The following is a 19,669-nucleotide window of genomic DNA, read 5'->3' as shown; positions in this document are numbered from 1 at the left end:
ACCTTGTGTCACCCAAGTGTGGCCAATGCGGAGCCGACAGAGAACCACAGAGTCTCTGCAAGAGGCCCACGTGGAGGTCTTCCACACATTTGTAGTCTCCTTAATGGCACACAGTTTGTTGTGCATACTGAGGTTATGCCACTCTGTCTCCCAATGCCGCAAAACCTTGTGGCATAGTACTGAATGCAGGTCAATTGCAGAGAAGCTGATCTCCATAAGCAGTTTCTGCATAGCCTGTTTGGCCAGCCTCTCAGCAAGTTCGTTGCCTGGGATTCCGATGTGACTTGGCGTCCAGACAAACACCACTGAACGACTGGACCGTTCCAGGGCATAGATGGACTTCTGGATGGTCGCTACCAAAGAATGACGAGGGTAGCACTGGTCGATAGCTTGTAAGTTGCTCAAGGAGTCAGTACACAGAAGAAATGACTCCCCAGGGCATGAACAGATGTGCTCAAGAACACGAGATATGCCCACCAGCTTGGCACTGAAAACACTACAGCCATTTGGCAAGGAATGCTGTTTGATATGCCCTCCATGGACATACGCGAAGCCGACGTGATCATCAGCCATTAAGCCATCGGGGTGAACAACTTCAGGGCCTCGGTACATGTCAAGAATCGAAAGGAAATGGCAGCGGAGAGCTGCAGGGTTAACTGAGTCCTTAGGGCCATGTGAAAAGTCCAGGGGAAGCCACGGCCTAGATGTACACCATGGTGGTGTATGTGAATGGACTTCAAGTATAGGTGGTAAAGGAAAGGACTCCAGTTCGCAAAAAGGGGATCGGACACAAACTGCAATTGGAAGCCCTGGCCTGGGCCACCGATGCAGGAGATGAACCGCCTTGAGTGGGAAAAGGAGATGGTCATTCGGATGCGCAGGACAACTACGAATGTGTGAAATGTAACTGGCCAGCAGTTGTGCATGCCTAACCTGCAATGGAGAGACTCTGCCTCCACCAGGACGCTGGTCACCGGACTCGTCCTAAAAGCTCCTATCGTTAGACGAACACCACAGTGGTGCACTGGCTCGACTAAACGCAATGCTAAGGGTGCTGCCGAACCATAAACCATACTCCTGTAGTCAAGGCAGGATTAAACAAGGGCTCTGTAGAGCTACAGCGATCTGCACCCCAGTTGGTGTTGCTCAGGCAGCGGAGGACGTTGAGGTGCTGCCAGCAGTTCCGCATAAGCAGGCGAAGGTGACGAAGCCAAGTCAATTGGGCGTTGAAAACCAGTCCTAAGAATCGATATGTCTCCTCTAGAGTGAATGGATTGTCATTAAGGTAAAGTTCTGGTTCTGGATGAACGGTACAATGCTGACAGAAGTGCACAACACACGACTTTGCGACCGAAAACTGGAAACCATGGGCTAGAGCCCATAACTGCGCATTTTGCATGGCTCCCCGTAGATACCACTCAGCAACACAAAGTACTGGTGGAGCAGTATGAAAAGCAGAAGTCGTATGAGTACAGAGAAGGTGAGACGGACAGCACTACAGCTGCTGCTAGACCATTAATGGCCACTAAAAATAGAGACACACTCAATACAGAGCCCTGTGGGACCCCATTCTCCTGGATATGAGGGGAACTATGGGAGGCACCAACTTGGACATGGAAAGTAAGAAGCAACAGGAAATTTTGGATAAAACTCGGGAGTGGGCCTCTGAGACCCCACTCGTATAATGTGGCAAGGATATGGTGTCGCCAGGTGGTGTTGTACGCTTTTCGTAAATCAAAAAGATGGCAACCAGGTGTTCGCATCTGGAAAAGGCTGTTTAGATGGCAGACTCGAGGGACACAAGATTATCAGTGGTAGAGCGACCCTGGCGGAAGTCGCCCTGACATGGAGCCAGTAGGCCACATGACTCCAGGACCCAACCCAACCGCTGACACATCATATATTCCACCAGCTTACAAAGAACGTTGGTGAGGCTGATAGCTATCCACATCAAGCGGGGTTTTACCGGGTTTGAGCACCAGAATGATGGTGCTCTCCCGCCATTGTGATGGAAAGACACCATCACATCAGATCTGGCTGGAGATGACGAGGAGATGTCGCTTGTAGTCAGATGAGAGATATTTAATCATCTGACTAGCCCAGGAGCTGTGTCAGGGCAATGTCCAAGGGCACTGAGGAGCTCCCACTCTGTAAATGGGGCATTATAGGATTCACTGTGGCGTGTAGTGAACAAAAGCACTTTCCCTTCTAGGTGCCATTTGAGAGTGCAAAAGGCTGTGCGGTAATTCTCTGACGCAGATGTTCAACAAAGTTCTCGGCAATCATGATTGCGTCGGTAGATAATATGCCATTTATGTTAACACCGGGAACACCTGTTTGGGGCTGGTACCCAAAAACACATCTGATCCTTGCCTAGAATTGGGAAGGTGATGTATGACACCAACTGGTAAAGATGTGTCTCTCCCAACACTCCTGCTTCCGTTATTTGATAAGTTGGTGAACGCGGGCACAGAGCCGTTTAAAGGCTATGAGGTGCTCCAGGGAAGGGTGCTGCTTATGCTGCTGTAGAGCTCACCTACGCTCCTTAATTGCTTCAGCGACTTCCGGCGACCACCAAGGGACTGTCTTTTGCCAGGAGCATCCTAAAGAGGGAGGGATCACGTTTTCTGCCACAGAAAGGATTGTTGTAGCCACATGCTCAACCATCACATCGATGTTCCCGTGTAGGGGAGATTCAACGGTGACAGCAGAGGTGAAAGTTTCCCAGTCCGCATTATCTGAAGCCCATCTGGGCAGGCGTCCATGGGCCTAATGCTGGGGCAGTGACAGAAATGTGAAATGTGTGGTGGCCCCAGTGTTTAGGAGGCAGAGGTCGAACTGAGAGAGTAAAGTTTCAACATGTCTGCATCGGCCAGTAAGCACGGTGCCACCCCACAAGGGGTTATGGGTGTTGAAATCTCCCAAAAGTAGGAAAGGTTTATGGAGTTGACCAATCAGTGCAGCTAATACATTCAGGGATACTGCACCATCTGGAGGAAGATTTACATTGCAGATAATTATTTCCTGTGTCATCTTTATTCTGACAAACAAAGCTTCAAGAGGGGTTTGAAGGGGGATGATTTCACTACAGACTGAGTTTAGGACATAAACGCATACTCCACCCGACACTCAATTATAGTCACCACGGTTCCTGTAATACTCCTTATAGCTGTGGAGGGCAGAGGTCTGCATTGCCAGGAACCAAGTTTCCTGGAGGGCAATGCAGATAGCAAGTTTAAAGCTTCACAGTTGCCGTAGCTCAGCCAGGCAGTGGAAAAAACTGTCGCAATTCCACTGGAGAATGATGTGATTGTGAGGCTGGGAAGGTATGGAACATTCAATGAGGCAGTTTACGCCTCAGGGTCATCTGCTGCCAACGACTTATTGCTTGAGCAGTCTATATCCATTGTGTCTGAGGGCCCAGCGAGATCTAGGTCCTCAGAAGACGCCAGAATCTCCACCTCATTCGCAGATGCAGAGCTTGTAGGTAGCGGTGGTGCGGGTGCCACCGCAATTCCCTAGGTCTTGGGGATCTTCTTTTTGGATTTCTTTCGCTGCTCTTTGGGTTCCTTGGCTGGAAGGACTTCACTGATTCGTTCTCCGTGACTGAGGATGAGAATGAAGTCCCACGACCAGCCACATTTGGGCTCTTCAGCTGCTGGTGGGTGTAATCTTTCCCACTAGTAAAAACCTGGAGAGGGAGTGACCCAAGGGACCCCTGCCTAGCGAGAGGAGCCAAAGAAACTTACACTTCTCCAGTGCAGAAGTGGGGACTGATATGCCCAATGGTGCGGGGTGGGGGTGGGGGTGGGGGTGGGGGGGGGGGGGGTGTTGCTCTCCCTAAGTAGGTGGTGCAGCAGCAACAGGGATGGAAGTGCCCTAACCGTCAAGGGGGCAGGTGTAGTCTTCCGGCTCTGGGGGGTGACTAGGGATGGAGCTGATGGGGCTAGAACTGCTGTAGCAGCAGCGTAAGACGATGTCATATGTACAGGATGTAGGCATTCAAATTTCCTTTTAGCCTTAGTTTAGGTCAGTCAGTCCATGGCCACGATTTTCCTTTCTTTCTGGAGAATCCTGAAGTCAGGCAAGCAAGCGAATGATGCTTTCCACAGTTGACACAGATGGGAGTTGGGGCACATGGAGTATTGGGATATGATGGGCGTCTGCAATCTCAACATGCGACGCCGGACGTACAGTGAGAAGACATATGGCCGAACTTCCAGCATTTAAAGCACTGCATAGGGGGAGGGATATAGGGCTTTACATCACAGTGGTAGACCATCACCTTGACCTTCTCGGGTATGTATCACCCTCAAAGGACAAGATGAAGGCACCGGTGGCAACCTGATTATCCCTCAGACTCTGATGGACATGCCAAACAAAATTTACACCTCACCGCTCTAAATTGGTGTGCAGCTCATTGTCAGACTGCAAAAGAAGGTCGCTGTGAACTATGATACACTGGCCCATATTTAAGCTCTTATGGGGCGTGATGGTTACAGAAACATCCTCATCTTGTCATAAACAAGTGACACCCGTGACTAGGCAGAGGATGCTGTTTTGATCAAGATTGACCCAAATCTGATTTTGAACAAGCCCTTCACCTCCCCAACTTGTCCTCTAAATGCTCAACAAAAAACAGACTTCATTGTCAAGAAAGATTACCCCATCAGCTCTCGAACCTACAAGGTACCGGGGCGAATAAGAGTCGTTGCCATCCTCAGCCTGATGTTCCTCCCATGGTGTGGCTACGGAGGGGAACGATTTGGGGTCATACTTCTGTGCATTGAACTGAGCCCGTGAACACTTAGAGACTGCTGGTGTTCTACACCAGTAAGAGATTATGTACTACGCTTAACTGCATGTCATCCGCCCTGATGCCACCCACTCCGACCAGGGGTCCTTCCCATGGGTGCCACCCAGCCGCAGCAAAGGCCACCTGGCAGGATGGCCATTGCCATGAGTCCCAATGTTCCAGGGTGACAAAGAAAGTAGAGAAAGTATGTATTATTTCTCTGTAAGAATATATATGACAATTGCTTCAATCTTCAAAGATATACTTCTTGTGTCTGCAGCCACATCATGCTATCATCTGAACACACACTATTTTTGCAGTCCATCTGGCCACCATCTACAAGTGAGAACACTGCTCAGGGTAAATAATCTCCCTGGGAATTGACAACACTCACATTTATTACTGTGAAGATGATGACCATTGTCCAGCATTTGGTTTGGCTCTCCGTGTAACACTTGTTTGTGAAGTATCAACATACCTGTTGTTGAATTTTAGAAAATGACTATCTCTGGCTTCCTTTTCTCTCCAGATCTGGGATCCACAGCATCACCTTATCAAGCAAAGCTACAAGAATCACATTCCTGTTCTCTCACGGTATGGGCAAAAATCAAACTTCCCATTACTGAAGCAAAACATACTTCTGTATTGTTCCTACTCTTTTACATCCATAAAATCTGATGTCAATTGCATCTTATTTTTTCTGAGAGTTCCAACATACAACAAATTCTTAGCTTTCAAATAATTTATGATATCCATATCAGAAAACCAATTTTCAACAGTGACACTGTGATCACTTCACTTGGTTTATTGCCAACACAGGAGGGAGCTCCTGACCATTGGCCAACATAAATTTTGATGGTGCGTCTGAAAACCAGAGGTCAAAATACTAAATATTTCAACAAATTGTCTACAAAGTACAAATTACTCATCCATCAAACAAGGTAAGTAATAAATCTGATAAATAAAAGAAAATACAAACCTCCATAAATGGGACATCCTTAGGTACAATGAGCTCATGGATCATGCGAAAACCTGGAGATAGGGAGTTACTAGCCAGGGGGAATCCCATGCTGCCTAAAATGGGAGTAGGGAACAAAACATATCAGCGGTACCTATCAGGCTGATTATGGTTGACTGATGGTTAACAGATGTGGGTAAGAACCAGTTTCAAAATGCTAATTTATTAATGCAGATAGTGTATGAATTATTATTTTATACACTGATTTAATTAGGCCTACCTTTATGAGTATCCCATCTCAACCTGTAGAATCTTAGTCTTTTAGCTTTAGTATACTTCTTGTGTTCATTGTCAGAACAGAATTTTGATATTCCTGCAGCTCACAACGAAACTGTCACCTCTCAACCTAACCTAGAACTTGGGCTATGCAACATATCAGCCTGTAACCACAACCAGTATTCCAAAAAATAATATTCTCTTCTAATTAGCACACATATGATGTCACACACTATAACATTATTACATCCTGGCTCAATGACAGTATTTTGTGTTCGTATGTTCAACTAACCTGTCAACACATTTCTGATTTTTATGAGGCTTGAACTCTTGCTAAAGGTCAAAAGGATTATTTTCATCTGGTGATCTGCTAGGGTCAATAGAAGCATCTGATTCCACCCATCTGGTTTGTCCCGTGCCGTAAAGATGATGAGGTGTGTGACGCCACTATGACTTGGTTTTGAGTTGGTTATGTTTGTAGGGTGGTGGTGGTGGTGGTGGTGGTGGTGGTGGTGGTGGTGTACTTTACGGTGGATGTGGACATGCTGAGTTTAATATGGTATTGGGTTCATTTGAGTTTGGTAATCATTGCGCTAACATGGTTTTGAGTTTAGGTAGTTAGTGAAGTAATGTGGGTTGTGGAAATGTTTTCAGCAAGTTGCTACAGTTTCTTTTTTTCCCCTTCTTTTGCTTATATGTTTGACGTTTTTGTTTGCTCTGATTCGTTCGTGTTTGTTGTGCAGAAAGAATTCTACAGTAAATGTGGTGTTTTGTCTGCTGTACATTTATGATAGGTCAGTTGTGTTTTAATTCATGTAATGAATATGTAGTATTTGGGTTTTTGAGTGTTGGGGTTTTGGTTCCACTTTTCTGATATGTAGGTGTTGGGTTTTGGTATCAATTGTTGCAGTTGATCTATACAGGTCAAGGGAAATGCCAGATTCCACTTTTCAGGCTTTTAGATGTTGGGGTTTTTGGTATCGATAGTTGCAGCTGAGCTATACAGATAAAGAGAAACGTCCGATTCCTATGGTTTTCTTGATATGGCGGAAAGTTGTTAACGTAATTTGTTATATTATTTATTTTAGGGTGGTTCAGTGTTTCTTTATTCTTGTATATTTAGCTTGTCCCCGCCCTAAACCCCTATCTTCCGCGGTTGTCCCGTTAGTTTCATTTTATTTTTGGAGCGAGACGTTATTCTCATTTTTATTTTTGCTCGCGTTTGTATGTAGTGACGTCATGTTGCCATATTGTATTCGTTGGAACTAGCAGTTTCCGCCGTACTGGTGTGGCGTAGGTCAAAATAGACGGGTGGAATCTGATGCTTCTGTAGTGCCGCTACACTGACGTCTGATTTCACGATATTTATGAAAACTGCATTGAAGCAAACATTTGCGCAGGGTATACAATGTTGTCTTTTTCAAGCTTCATTAAGGAAGTTTCATTGTTATAATGTAGTGTACATTTTCATAATTTTGTTATTGCGGATCTGAGAAGCAGAAACCATACTGGCAAGTATTCATTATTCTATTCACAATACATATCTGTGACAGATCAAATTATCTAATATATCTTGTTTTTAGCCTAATATGAAAATTATCGCCTAGTTCCCGGTATAACACAACGTTCTAAATCCCACAGTGCAACCTTGAAATCAATATAACGCACTACTATCAGAACCATATACAGTCCTATTACTACCCATCGAATAACAGAAAAATAACATTCCTTGCAGCACCCGAAGGTTTGTAAATTTAGAATATCACAAATCTTTACAGTGATCAGCAGTGTTGCGCTAAAGTAACCACAAACGACAGTTAATGAAACAGAATCACGATCAGACTGACTTTTAGCTCGAGATTATATGGGTACCAAGCACATATTTCGCGAGATTTTGCTCAGAAATTTAAATTCCAGCGCAACGTAATTACAGGAAATAATAGTTTCCACAATTATCAAAGGGATTCCTGTTAATACTTGTAACTTACAAGTTAACAAATTTCACTTCTACAGAACACTTACCACATCTTTATCTACAGTCGTTTTGCATTTCACAATAGCGTAAACCTGATGGATGACAATAACAGGTGGTAGATGGCCTTCAAACGCTTCGTTAGGAAATTTACTTCGCAAGTACACCAAGGCACCTTCTGTATCTGACGGCGCATCTTTTCCAAAATTAGTATCTGTTTTTGGGTCACTATCTGTCAACTGTATGTCAGCCGATAAGTGAGGTTTCTTCCTTTGAATGTAAAAGTCTGGCAACGTCACACGTCTCTTCATATTATGGAGAATACCGTAACGGTAGGAAGAACCGTGGCGCCCCCAGATCTCTAGCATACGAAATTTACGAATTCAACCATATTTATGTTTATGCTATCTCTCAACTTCCGAAGATTTTGATACGCCGGCTGGTTACTGCCTTTCGAGAGTGCTACTGCGATGAACTAGACAACTGCCTGGCACTTGTTGATATATACATCTTTGGCTTCACATTTCATATTGAAATGTAAACACAACGAGTAAACACTAGTGAAAATGCACGTGTTGAGCCGAAGTCGTACAGTACTTTGCAGTGGAGCGAAAAGCGACAGTGTGGTTCCAGTATTTTGTTAGGTAGCGGGCTGTGGCGAATAGTATAAAATATTTCTGCTTCATATGTCTCTCATTTCCATCCTTGATTTGTCTTTGTGACAAGTCATTTAAGTGTGGAATTTTGAAAAACAAAAAATGTTTGTACTTGCCGAAATGAAGCATGTCATTCGAATTCCACCACATGATTTTAAGAAGAGGCTTAATGATGCTATTTCAGAAGAGCTGAACAAGAAGTTGGCGAACAAAGTATGTGTTTGTTTTGGTTGGGCTGTAGGTATCACTTCCTCGTAACTGTTGTAACATTTTTGTGTTTTCTACAGGTTGTTTTAAATGTCGGTTTGTGCATTGCACTGTTTGACATAACACGTTTAGAAGATTCTTACATATTCCCTGGTGATGGCGCAGCACACACCAAAGTAAACTTCCGTTATGTTGTATTCAGGCCATTCATGGAAGAAATACTCATCGGTAAAATTAAAAGCTGTAGCCCAGAAGGCGTTCAAGGTAGGTGTCACATCGTTATCGTTTATAGTGTTATCAATGTATCTTTATATCGACACATTTACAAGCAACTATTGAATTATTGCACTCATTCTGAGTGAATCAACACATGTAAATTTGGTCTTATTTTTAAGAATAGATGACTTCAGAATTGCAGAACGTGAGTGAAATTTTATTTTGTCTATAACTGGTTTTGTACTTACCGTTTCTCATATTTTTCTCGACGCAATACTCCTAGCTGTACTTGTAATGAAGACCCCAGTGACTGACAGATATTCAGAGGCTGACTCTTAAAATTCACGAAGGACGAGTTCTACTACATGCAATTTAGTCCATTTACAGATGTTCGGACTTAAAAATATGTAAATGTTTAAGCACAAAAAAACACTGTAACCAAAATTAACCATTCTAATTACACAAAAAACATAGAAGGTAGTTTTCTCTCCATCAAATCTGTAGGCATACTACTCAATTTTCTGGGTATTAGACATGTGAATAAAGCTAAATTTACGCCATCATAAATGCTGAAAATTGTTTTTAGTAAGATGGTACCAGGCTTTGCATGTCACTGCCAAGTTTATTACAATAATAATTTGTCAGAGTCAACTTTACACAGTCTGAAAGATGATCAGTCAGCTTATTTCTGCACTTATATTTCACTTTGTTCATCATTGAAAATCCTGCCTTATGTAGACAAGTTAGTCCAAATACTATGAAACATGCAATGCGCCTTTTACTATGTTAGGGTGGGTTGTTACGCTCACTAATTTCTGGATGTTATCTTCATTATTTTCTGACTTAAGGGAATATCATTTTGAAATCAAATTATTTCATGTTCAGTCTCACTTCAAGAGAAAAGATCACACATTTTACATGAATTTCTTTCATATCCACTTTTTGGAAAAGTTGAGCTGTGAAAATCAGTTTTTAAACTCTGTCTTCAGTACTGTCAGGTTGGTTGCATACTTCTCTGCAGCTTCTTGATCCAATGATGTTTGTTACAGTAATCTCGTCATGCGGGATGAAAAAGTGTTGCTTGGTGTGAGTGATAAAGACAGTGAAATGAAAATGGAGACAAAAGAGGCAGATAGGGTATTGTCAGACTTGTTGTTGTTGTGGTCTTCAGTCCAGAGACTGGTTTGATGCAGCTCTCCATGCTACTCTATCCTGTGCAAGCTTCATCATCTCCCAGTACCTACTGCAACCTACAGCCTTCTGAATCTGTTTAGTGTATTCATCTCTTGGTCTCCCTCTACAATTTTTACCCTCCGCACTGCCCTCCAATACTAAATTGGTGATCCGCTGATGTCTCAGAATATGTCCTACCAACTGATCCCTTCTTCTAGTCAAGTTGTGCCGCAAATTTCTCTTCTCCCCAATTATAGTCAATACCTCCTCATTAGTTATCTGATCTACCCATCTAATCTTCAGCATTCTTCCGTAGCAACACATTTTGAAAGCTTCTATTCTTTTGTCTAAACTATTTATCGTCCATGTTTCACTTCCATACATGGCTACACTCCATACAAATACTTTCAGAAAGTACTGCCTGACACTTACATCTATACTCGATGTTAAGAAATTTATCTTCTTCAGAAATGCTTTCCTTGGCATTGCCACTCTACATTTTATATCCTCTCTACTTTGACCATCATCATTTATTTTGCTCCCCAAATAGCAAAACTCATTTACTACTGTAAGCGTCTCATTTCCTAATCTAATACCCTCAGCATCACCCAATTTAATTCGGCTACATTCCATTATCCTCATTTTGCTTTTGTTGATGTTCACCTTATATCCTCCTTTTAAGACACTGTCCATTCCGTTCAGCTGCTCTTCCAGGTCCTTTGCTGTCTCTGACAGAATTACAGTGTCATTGGCAAACCTCAATGTTTTTATTTCTTCTCCGTGGATTTTAATACCTACTCTGAATTTTTCTTTTGTTTCCTTTACTGCTTGCTCAATATATAGATTGAATAACATCGGGGGTAGGCAACAACCCTGTCTCACTCTCTTCCCAACCACTGCTTCCCTTTCATGCCCCTCGATTCTTATAACTGCCATCTGGTTTCTGTACAAATTGTAAATAGCCTTTCGCTCCCTGTACTTTACCCCTGCCACCTTCAGAATTTGAAAGAGAGTATTCTAGTCAACATTGTCAAAATGTTAGAAATGTAGGTTTGCCTTTTCTTAATCTATTTTCTAAGATAAGTCGTAGGGTCAGTATGGCCTCACTTGTTCCAACATTTCTACAGAATCCAAACTGATCTTCGTCGAGGTCGGCTTTTATCAGTTTATTCCATTTGTCTGTAAAGAGTTCGTGTTAGTAATTTTCAGCCGTGGCTTATTAAACTGATAGTTCGGTAGTTTTCACATCTGTCAACACCTTCTTTCTTTGGCATTGGAATTATTATATTCTTCTTGAAGTCTGAGGGTATTTCGCATGTCTCATACATGTTGCTCACCAGATGGTAGAGTTTTGTCATGACTGACTCTCCCAAGGCTGTCAGTAGTTCTAATGGAATGTTGTCTACTCCCACGGCCTTGTTTCGACTCAGGTCTTTCAGTGCTCTGTCAGACTCTTCACACAGTATCTTATCTCCCATTTCATCTTCATCTACATCCTCTTCCATTTCCATAATATTGTCCTCAAGTACATCGCCCTTGTATAAACCCTCTATATACTCCTTCCACCTTTTTGCTTTCCCTTCTGTGCTTAGAACTGGGTTGCCATCTGAGCTCTTGATATTCATGCAAGTGGTTCTCTTTTCTCCAAAGGTCTCTTTAATTTTCTTGTAGGCAGTATCTATCTTATCCCTGGTGATATACGCCTCTACATCCTTACATTTGTCCTCTAGCCATACCTACTTAGCCATTTTGCACTTCCTGTCGACCTTATTTTTGAGACATTTGTATTCCTTTTTGACTGCTTCATTTACTGAATTTTTTCATGTTCTCCTTTCATCAATTAAGTTCAGTATCTCTTCTGTTACCCAAGGATTTCTATTAGCCCTCGTCTTTTTACCTACTTGGTCCTTTGCTGCCTTCACTATTTATCTCTCAACGCTGCTCATTCTTCTTCTACTGTATTTCTTTCCCCCAGTCTTGTCAATCCTTCCCGAATGCTCTCCTTGAAACTCTCTACAACTTCTGGTTCTGTCAGTTTATCCAGGTCCCATCTCCTTAAATTCCCACCTTTTTGCAGTTTCTTCAGTTTTAATCTATAGTTCATAACCAATAGATTGTGATGAGAGTCCACATCTGCCCCTGGAAATGTCTTACAATTTAAAACCTGGTTCCTACATCTCGTCTTACCATTATATAATCTATCTGAAAACCTGTCTGTGTCTTACCACTTAGAAATATTTTGCAAAACACTCATCATCAGCAAACTGATATTTTACATTTAAAAAGATTTCATTTAAATGGGTTTCAGACAAAGATTTTGAAAAATCACCTCATAAAACCATGTCTAAAATCATTGTAAAACTGATCAATGGACAAAAAATAAACTATTACTACAACTTTGATGTTTGACTGGTCTATGGCAATCGACTGGTTGAGCATCCCATGTTTTACAGCTATAAACAGGCTCTGCAAGCTGCTGTACAGTGCATGGCAGAGGGAACGTTGCACAGTTGGTCAATCGTTACCTTTCCAGACAAATATTTTCAAAAAATACTTCCTACCACTTATGTTTGATGTTAACAAATTCAGAAATATTTCATGGCTGTAGCAGTTATTTTGCTGCCCAAAAAACATGCAGAACTCAGCTACTACTTTTACTGTATCATTTCCTAATCTGACTCTGTTAACATTGCCTGATTTTATTTCACTACATTCCATTACCCTTGTTTCACTTTTGATGGTGTTCAATGTGTAACCTCTTTTCAAGACACTGTATATTCTGTTCAACTGTTCTTCCAAGTCTCTGTCAGAATTACAATGTCATTGGCAAACTTCTTTTTCCCCCTCTACCTCCATCAATTTTAATTCCATCTCCAAATTTTTCTTTGGCTTCCTTTACTCTTTACTTAGTCTACAGATTGAATAACATGGGTATAAGTTACAACTCTGTTGCACTCCCTTCTCTTCTGTGGCTTCCCTTTCATGTTCTTTGACTCTTCTCCCTTTTGTATGGTTTCTGTACAAGCTGTAGAAAACATTTCACTTCGTGGATTTTATTCCTGCTACCTTCAGAATTTCTGAGTGTATTCAACTCAGTAATGTCATAAGCATCCTCAAAATCTGTGAATGCTATAAATGTAGATTTGCCTTGCTTCAACCAAGGTAAATCATATAGTCAGTATTGCCTCACATGATCCTTCATTTCTTCTAAACCCAAACTTCCCTGGGGTCAGCTTCTATTGGCTTTTGCATTCTTCTGCAAATAACTCATACCAATATTTTGCAACCAGAACTTGTTAAACTTATAATTTGGTAATATTCACACCTGTCTGCATTTGCATTTCTTTGTATTTTGAACTATTACACTCTTCTATCGGAGGGTATTTCCCCTGTCTCATATATCTTGCATGCCAAGGATCTCAGTAGTTCTGAGGAATTGTTTCCTCTAAGGGCTACAATTCAACTTCGGTCATTCAGTGCTCTGTCAAATTCTTCTTGCAGTATCTTGTGTCTTGTATAATCTTAATTTACTTCCCATATAATCTTCATTTACTTCCTATTCCTTTTCTATGATACTACCTAAAGTGTGTAGCACTTCTGTAGATTCCTTTCACTTGTCAAATTTCCCTTCCCTACTTAGTATTGGTTTGCCATCCAAACTCTTGATACTCATACAGCTGTACAGCCACTTCTCTCTTCTGCAAAGCTCTTTTCAGTTTTCCTATAAGCGGCCTCTGCATTTCCCCAAGTCATGTATGCTTAGCCATTTTGCATTTTCTGTAGATCTTATTTTTTTCGATGCCTCTATTATCATTTGTGGCATTTTTACGTTCTCTCCTTTCGTCAGTTACATTCAGTATTTACTGTGTTATCCAAGGAGTTCTATGAGGCCTTTTCTTTTTGCCTATTTGATCCTCTGCTTCCTTCATTTTGTTTCTGCCAGTCTTTAAGAGTTCAAATAAAACAAATATCTGTGTCAGTCACTTTTTTTATTTTATCCCACAGTGTCATTTTTAAGTGTTTACACCCTTATCTTCAGGTGGAATAATGATACTTTGTAACATTTTTGCTAGCTAAATGCAGTCTGTTGTTTGCTGTGGTTTCATTTTGCTACGAAAATGTGCAACAAGCACTTGTTAGTGTAACATGGCACTACAATTACAAGTTTTAAGTGGTGATAGAGTTACAATCTGTTTCAGTGCCCAGAACAGTGAGGTTCATCGTAAATAAAAACTTTTTAACTTAATTTGTCATGCAGAACGTGAACCAATAACATAAACAAACCAGAGATTGTAAAGATATAGTGCCTTGCCTCATAGATTATTCATTACTAACTTACACTGTGGACCATAGATACATGTAACAATTATGTGATTACTTCATTCTTTACAAGAAGTCATTTATAAGAATTGCTATTCCAAATCCATGGCAGTAAAGACGCAAATAAAATAAAAACATAAAAAATAGAAAACTTAGTCTTGGCATCAGCACAATCAAAGTCTTACTGTCTCTGTACAATGCATTGGGAATTATCTTTTATTAAGGTCACTCGGGAATTAGAAAGTGAAAAGAGCTATAACGCATTTTCTAGTATAGTTGCAAAACTCTTTAAGAAGCTCATAGTCACTTTCTCAGCTTGTTTCATCTAGTGTGCTCATTGCCACTGTCTCAGCTTTTTCATTTGTGTGTTCTGTCCATATTTTCTATTGTGAATGAAAATTTCCAGTTCTTTATAAAGACTGAGTTTGTGACCTTTATTTAATTTGTGAAGTATTATTAGATTGTCCTCTACAGTATCAAAGGAATGTTCTGTGAATGTGTGTAGCTATGGCACATTTATGGAGTGTATTGTATTAAAATGCATTAATGTGTTCTTTGAATTTGGTTTGAATGCTTCATCCAGTCTGACTGAGGCATTGATTGCATTTCAGCTAGTATAGTCTTACTATGTAATTTATTGCTGGTGGGGAAAGCAACTGTTACCTTGTATAGTTTCAATACATTAACAATTTTTATGAAATGGTAACAAAGTGAGGAAGGTATACTGTCCTGGAGTCCATCTGTTTGTTGTTCTTATTTATTTTTCTGTTTATCTTTCTCAGTAGCTACAAAGAATGCAGCAAATGCTGCCAAGGTCAGCAATAACACACAAATTGCGGTAGCACACAAGGCAAATAGTTTATTAAAAAGAGAACTCAGTGAAACAAAGTACAGTACTATTAAATCCATCAGTGACAGTAAAACACTTAAAACCATAAACAGTAATCAAGAAGAACATAAAACAGTAACAACAAAAGCAGACAAGGGCAATACATGAACAAACTTATATTGAGAAAACATTAGAATTCTTTAACAAAAACAATATTGAACAGATAAAGAAAGACCTAAAAGACAAATTTCAAGCTGAACTTAAGACTCTTAAAGAAGACTGACTTCTTACGTACTGTGAAGGAGAAATAAAGATGCATCCATGAACACAAAAACACCAAAACTGAGGTCACAGTTAAATATGTACAAGGAAGACTGTCCTGTGAGACCTGAGACCTGAAGTTAACTCTAGAAACAACCCATATAAGTTGAATCACAAACTAAAGGAGACTGTGATGAACAACTACACATTTGGAGTAAACTGCTCTGTCGAAAACAGTTATACTGTAGCAAATGAGCTACTAGACAGACAACCAAATGGTCTATCAATGGGCTCCAACATATCAGGGACCATAGCTAACATATTCATTAACCACCTTGAGCAAAAATTATTCAGTGGCAACAGCCCATGTTTACAAGACATCAATTTTTACAAAAGATATATGGATGACACATTAGTAGTAACAGAGAGGGTAAACAGACAAGGTGTTGAGGCAATAATTCAAGCATTCAGCAGTATGCCTAAGAACATTCAGTTCATTTGTAAATATGAAATTCAGAACTCGATAAACTTTTTCATCTTTGCCATTACCAGTAAAAACAGTGAACATGTGATTAGGATTTACAGAAAACCGAGAACTGCAGATGCAAATATCCATGATTCTTCATGCAACCCACTCACACACAAATTAGCAGCGAACAGTTTGATGTTGCGCAGAGCATGCAAAATGCTATTAAGCAATGAAATTGAGTCGTCAAACAGATAGCAGCTGCAAATGGTTTTTGACCTGCACTCATAGAAAAAATGCCTAAGAAAGTTAGGAAAGGAATGACCAGAAAAGAACAGCAAGCAGACAGACACCAGGATTGTATGCCATCCCTACTTTGATACTATTTCATAAGAAACTGCTAATATATTGAGACCATACAATGCTTTCTCCACCAACAAAAAGTTAGATAATAGACTGCAACCAATACAAAAACCAGTAAAGATAATTCTCCAACTCAGATGTATACAAGATAAAATGCAGTGACAAAGCTTCCGGACTAGATTCAGAGAACACATTAATGCATTTAGGAGCAACACACCCAATAAATTTGCCATAGCTTCACATATTTAGCACTCAGGACATTCCTTTGTTAACATAGAGGACAATCTAATAATACTTAACAAATTAAAACCCCCAAGGGGCTCATGGTTCTTTTTGTGAGTTCGTGCATTTCACTCAAGGGGCTCTGAGATATTGCAGCCCATTCTTCCTTCGTGGGCCGCATTTCCTTCACTGTGACCCTCGCTCCTTAACCACTGCCCCCTCCTTCCCCTCTCCGTGTTCTGATTTATATCTACGTGGCTACCCACCTCGTTCCCTGTATTCCTTGCAATTTTTTTCCTCTTGCCTTTTGTTTTTCGTCCATTTTGGCATTTTTGCTTGTCCTTTGGGGTTTGACCTTCACTTCTAAATTTTCTCTATGTAGTGTGAGATATGACATGGATACCTTTCCCCCTTTCCTTCCTCTCATCCTTCCCCAGCATAGCCCCCCTTCCATGTTGCTAGGTCACCAGCATGTGTAGCCAGTCTGTGTGGTGGGGCTGTTATGTACCCATCTGGCTGAGATCCCTGACAACACAGGGATCACACTACTGATACCTGAGCTGCTGCCTCTCCATGTATGCCAAGGAGAGTGTGCTTATCATCCTGGAACATTGGAATTCCCAGCAATGGCTGCCATGCCAGGCGGCTAGGTGGTGGCCATGGGGAGAGCCCCGGATCTGAATGGGTGGTATCAGGATGGATGCTTGGCACATAAAGTGTATCAAGCTGCAAAAATGTGGCCATTTTCAAATGGCCACCTCTTTGAATGGTAAAGGATCATTGAAAGCTGCTTTGTGTGACATGGCAGCATTCCCTTCCTTGGCTGCACCCTGGGAGGAGGGCCAGGCTCACTGTCTTGGGATGAAACACTTTCCCTGCTACCTGGTCTGTACTAGGATGGCTGGGGACACATTCACCACCACAAAGTTGTTGTTTTTTGCAGACACTATCGAGGACAACTTTAGTGAAGTGGTCTCTAAGTAAGATGCGATCAGGCTCCCTGTTGATCAGAGCTGCTTCTGCTACCCATTCTGCAGCTCTTTGTGTTTGTGATTGCCTTGGCAACATCCCGGTGTCTATTACTCCTCACCAGTCTCTGAATATTGTCCAGAGTGTTATTTTGCATAGGGACCTCATCCTGCAAACTTAGGAGTAACTCCCGGCTAACCTCAGTGACATGGTGTTCATTCTGTTCAACGTGTACAGAAGGGTTGTAAATACGACCTCACTTATAACGGCACCTATATTCTGGCTTTTGAGAGAGATACTCACCCAGGGAAGATCAAGGTTAAGTGTTACTCATGTGATGTGAAGCCTTACGTTGTGCCACCCATGAGGTGCTTGTGTTTTGGCCGTATGTCTTCCTAAGGTGGACTCTCTTTGTGTAGGCTGTGGATACCAACTCCAGGAAGGAAGCCCCTGTGTTCCGTCACCTGTGTGTGTCAATTGTCATGACCGCAGCTCTCCACACTCACCAGATTGCCCAGCTTACAAGGGAGAAAAGAAGAACCCAGAGTACAAGACCCTTGATTGCCTATTTTATGCTGAGGCTCATCAAAATTATGACAGACTCCACCCACTGTTGATTTCTTCTACTTTTGTCTCTGTTACATCCTTCCCCCCCTCCTACCTCTTCCTTTTTCTGAACATGGACACCTTGTCGCAGTCTTCTTTGACCTACATAAGACTTTTAGGTACCCTCCATGACTTGGCCTTTCGTGCCCCCATAAGATTTTTTTATCCACGAGTTTTTATCCCTAGAATTGGCATTTCACTCAGCGCCCCTTGGATCCAAGAGAACAGTATCCCACGGGATTCTGTGTTAAGTGTCACACTCCTTCTTGTGACCATAAATGCGATAGTAACCTCTGTTAGGCTTCGGGTTAACCTAGCATTTTATGTTAACAGTGTTTGCATTGTTGCATTTCCCACTCAGAAGCACCTGCTGAATGCCATCTCCAAGGCACCATTCGTCGGGTCTCTGTGTGGGCCCTTTCCCATGACTTCTAGTTTTCGCCCTCCAAAATGTTCATTATACATTTTTGCCATCGGCCGACAGTACATGCCAATCTAGAATTTTATTTAGGCAACCAGCGCCTAGATGTTGTAGCACAGTCCCATTCCTTGGGCCCTATTTTTGATAAAAAGCTGACGTGGCTGCCCCATGTTCTCCACATGAAGACTACATGCATGCGGAAGCTCTTCTTCATCTTTACTGCACTGTGGTGTTATATAGATTAGATTATGGTTGTCGGGCTTATGGCGTAGTGGCTCCATCCAGCCTGAAACTACTTGACCCTGTTCGTCATTATGGGGCATATCTGGCTATCAGTGCCTTTTGCACTCATCTCGCCAACAGTCTCCTAGCAGAAGCAGGGATTCCCCCTATACAGCCAAGTCCTGGTTTCTATGCACTTGCCATTCGATGATTCCCTGACTATCCTGTGCACCCCGTCCTCTTTGCAAATGCAGGACATCTCCCTCCTGATACCCGCCCTCGGGTGGGATTGCTGGTTGAAATGCATCTCACTCCCCTCTGTCGGGACCTCCATCTACACTCGCTGGAATGTGCCGTGTGTATTTCCTCCTGCACCCCACCCCCTCCCCGTCCCCCTTGGATGGTGCCTAGACCATGGATTTGGACTGACCTATTCCAGGGTTCTAAGATCTCTGTTGCCCCTGTGGTCTTCAGTGTCTTGTATGTTCCATCCTAGCAGAGTTTCAGGTACTATGATCTTCTACACTGATGGTTCAAAAACGATAGGTAAGACAGGATACACTTTTACGTCTCTTACTGGCATGGAACACTGTTTACTGCCGGGATTGTGTAGTGTGTTCATAGCAGAGCTGCTAGCCATTAACAGGGCCCACCTCTTTGTTACCCAGTCCTCACTCCACAGTGTTTTAATATGTAACGACTCAGTGAGAAGCCTGCAGGCTATAGATCGACATTAC

The 19,669-nt window shown here is 41.9% G+C and overlaps 2 protein-coding genes across 5 annotated transcripts in view; one reads left to right on the top strand and one right to left on the bottom strand.

The window, feature by feature from the left end:
* LOC124790158 (serine/threonine-protein kinase 19-like) overlaps positions 1-8,501 on the bottom strand; it is a 46,058-nt gene extending 37,557 nt beyond the window's left edge. Inside the window, exons 1-2 of one of the 3 annotated variants that reach the window (XM_047257754.1) lie at positions 8,052-8,168; positions 5,775-5,869 (exon numbers count right to left, since the gene is read on the bottom strand). In XM_047257754.1, coding sequence (XP_047113710.1) covers positions 5,775-5,864 — 90 coding nt within the window. In that variant the 5' untranslated portion in view covers positions 5,865-5,869; positions 8,052-8,168. Of the gene's footprint in view, positions 1-5,774; positions 5,870-6,033; positions 6,450-8,051 lie in introns of those variants that run through there. The other 2 variants (XM_047257753.1, XM_047257752.1) reach the window with 2 other exon arrangements.
* Positions 8,123-19,669, top strand: part of LOC124790159 (DNA-directed RNA polymerase III subunit RPC8) — a 56,198-nt gene continuing 44,651 nt past the window's right edge. Inside the window, exons 1-2 of one of the 2 annotated variants that reach the window (XR_007016237.1) lie at positions 8,123-8,870; positions 8,945-9,128. Coding sequence is in view for 1 of the 2 variants with exons in the window: in XM_047257755.1 (XP_047113711.1) it covers positions 8,760-8,870; positions 8,945-9,128 (295 nt within the window). In the remaining variant the exon portion in view is untranslated. The remainder of the gene's footprint in view (positions 8,871-8,944; positions 9,129-19,669) is intronic. The other variant, XM_047257755.1, reaches the window with a different exon arrangement.

Source organism: Schistocerca piceifrons, chromosome 3, assembly GCF_021461385.2.
Source record: "Schistocerca piceifrons isolate TAMUIC-IGC-003096 chromosome 3, iqSchPice1.1, whole genome shotgun sequence".
NCBI classification, from domain to species: domain Eukaryota; kingdom Metazoa; phylum Arthropoda; class Insecta; order Orthoptera; family Acrididae; genus Schistocerca; species Schistocerca piceifrons.
Note: the sequence above shows the minus strand (reverse complement) of the source record. Positions and strands in the feature narration are given on the sequence as shown.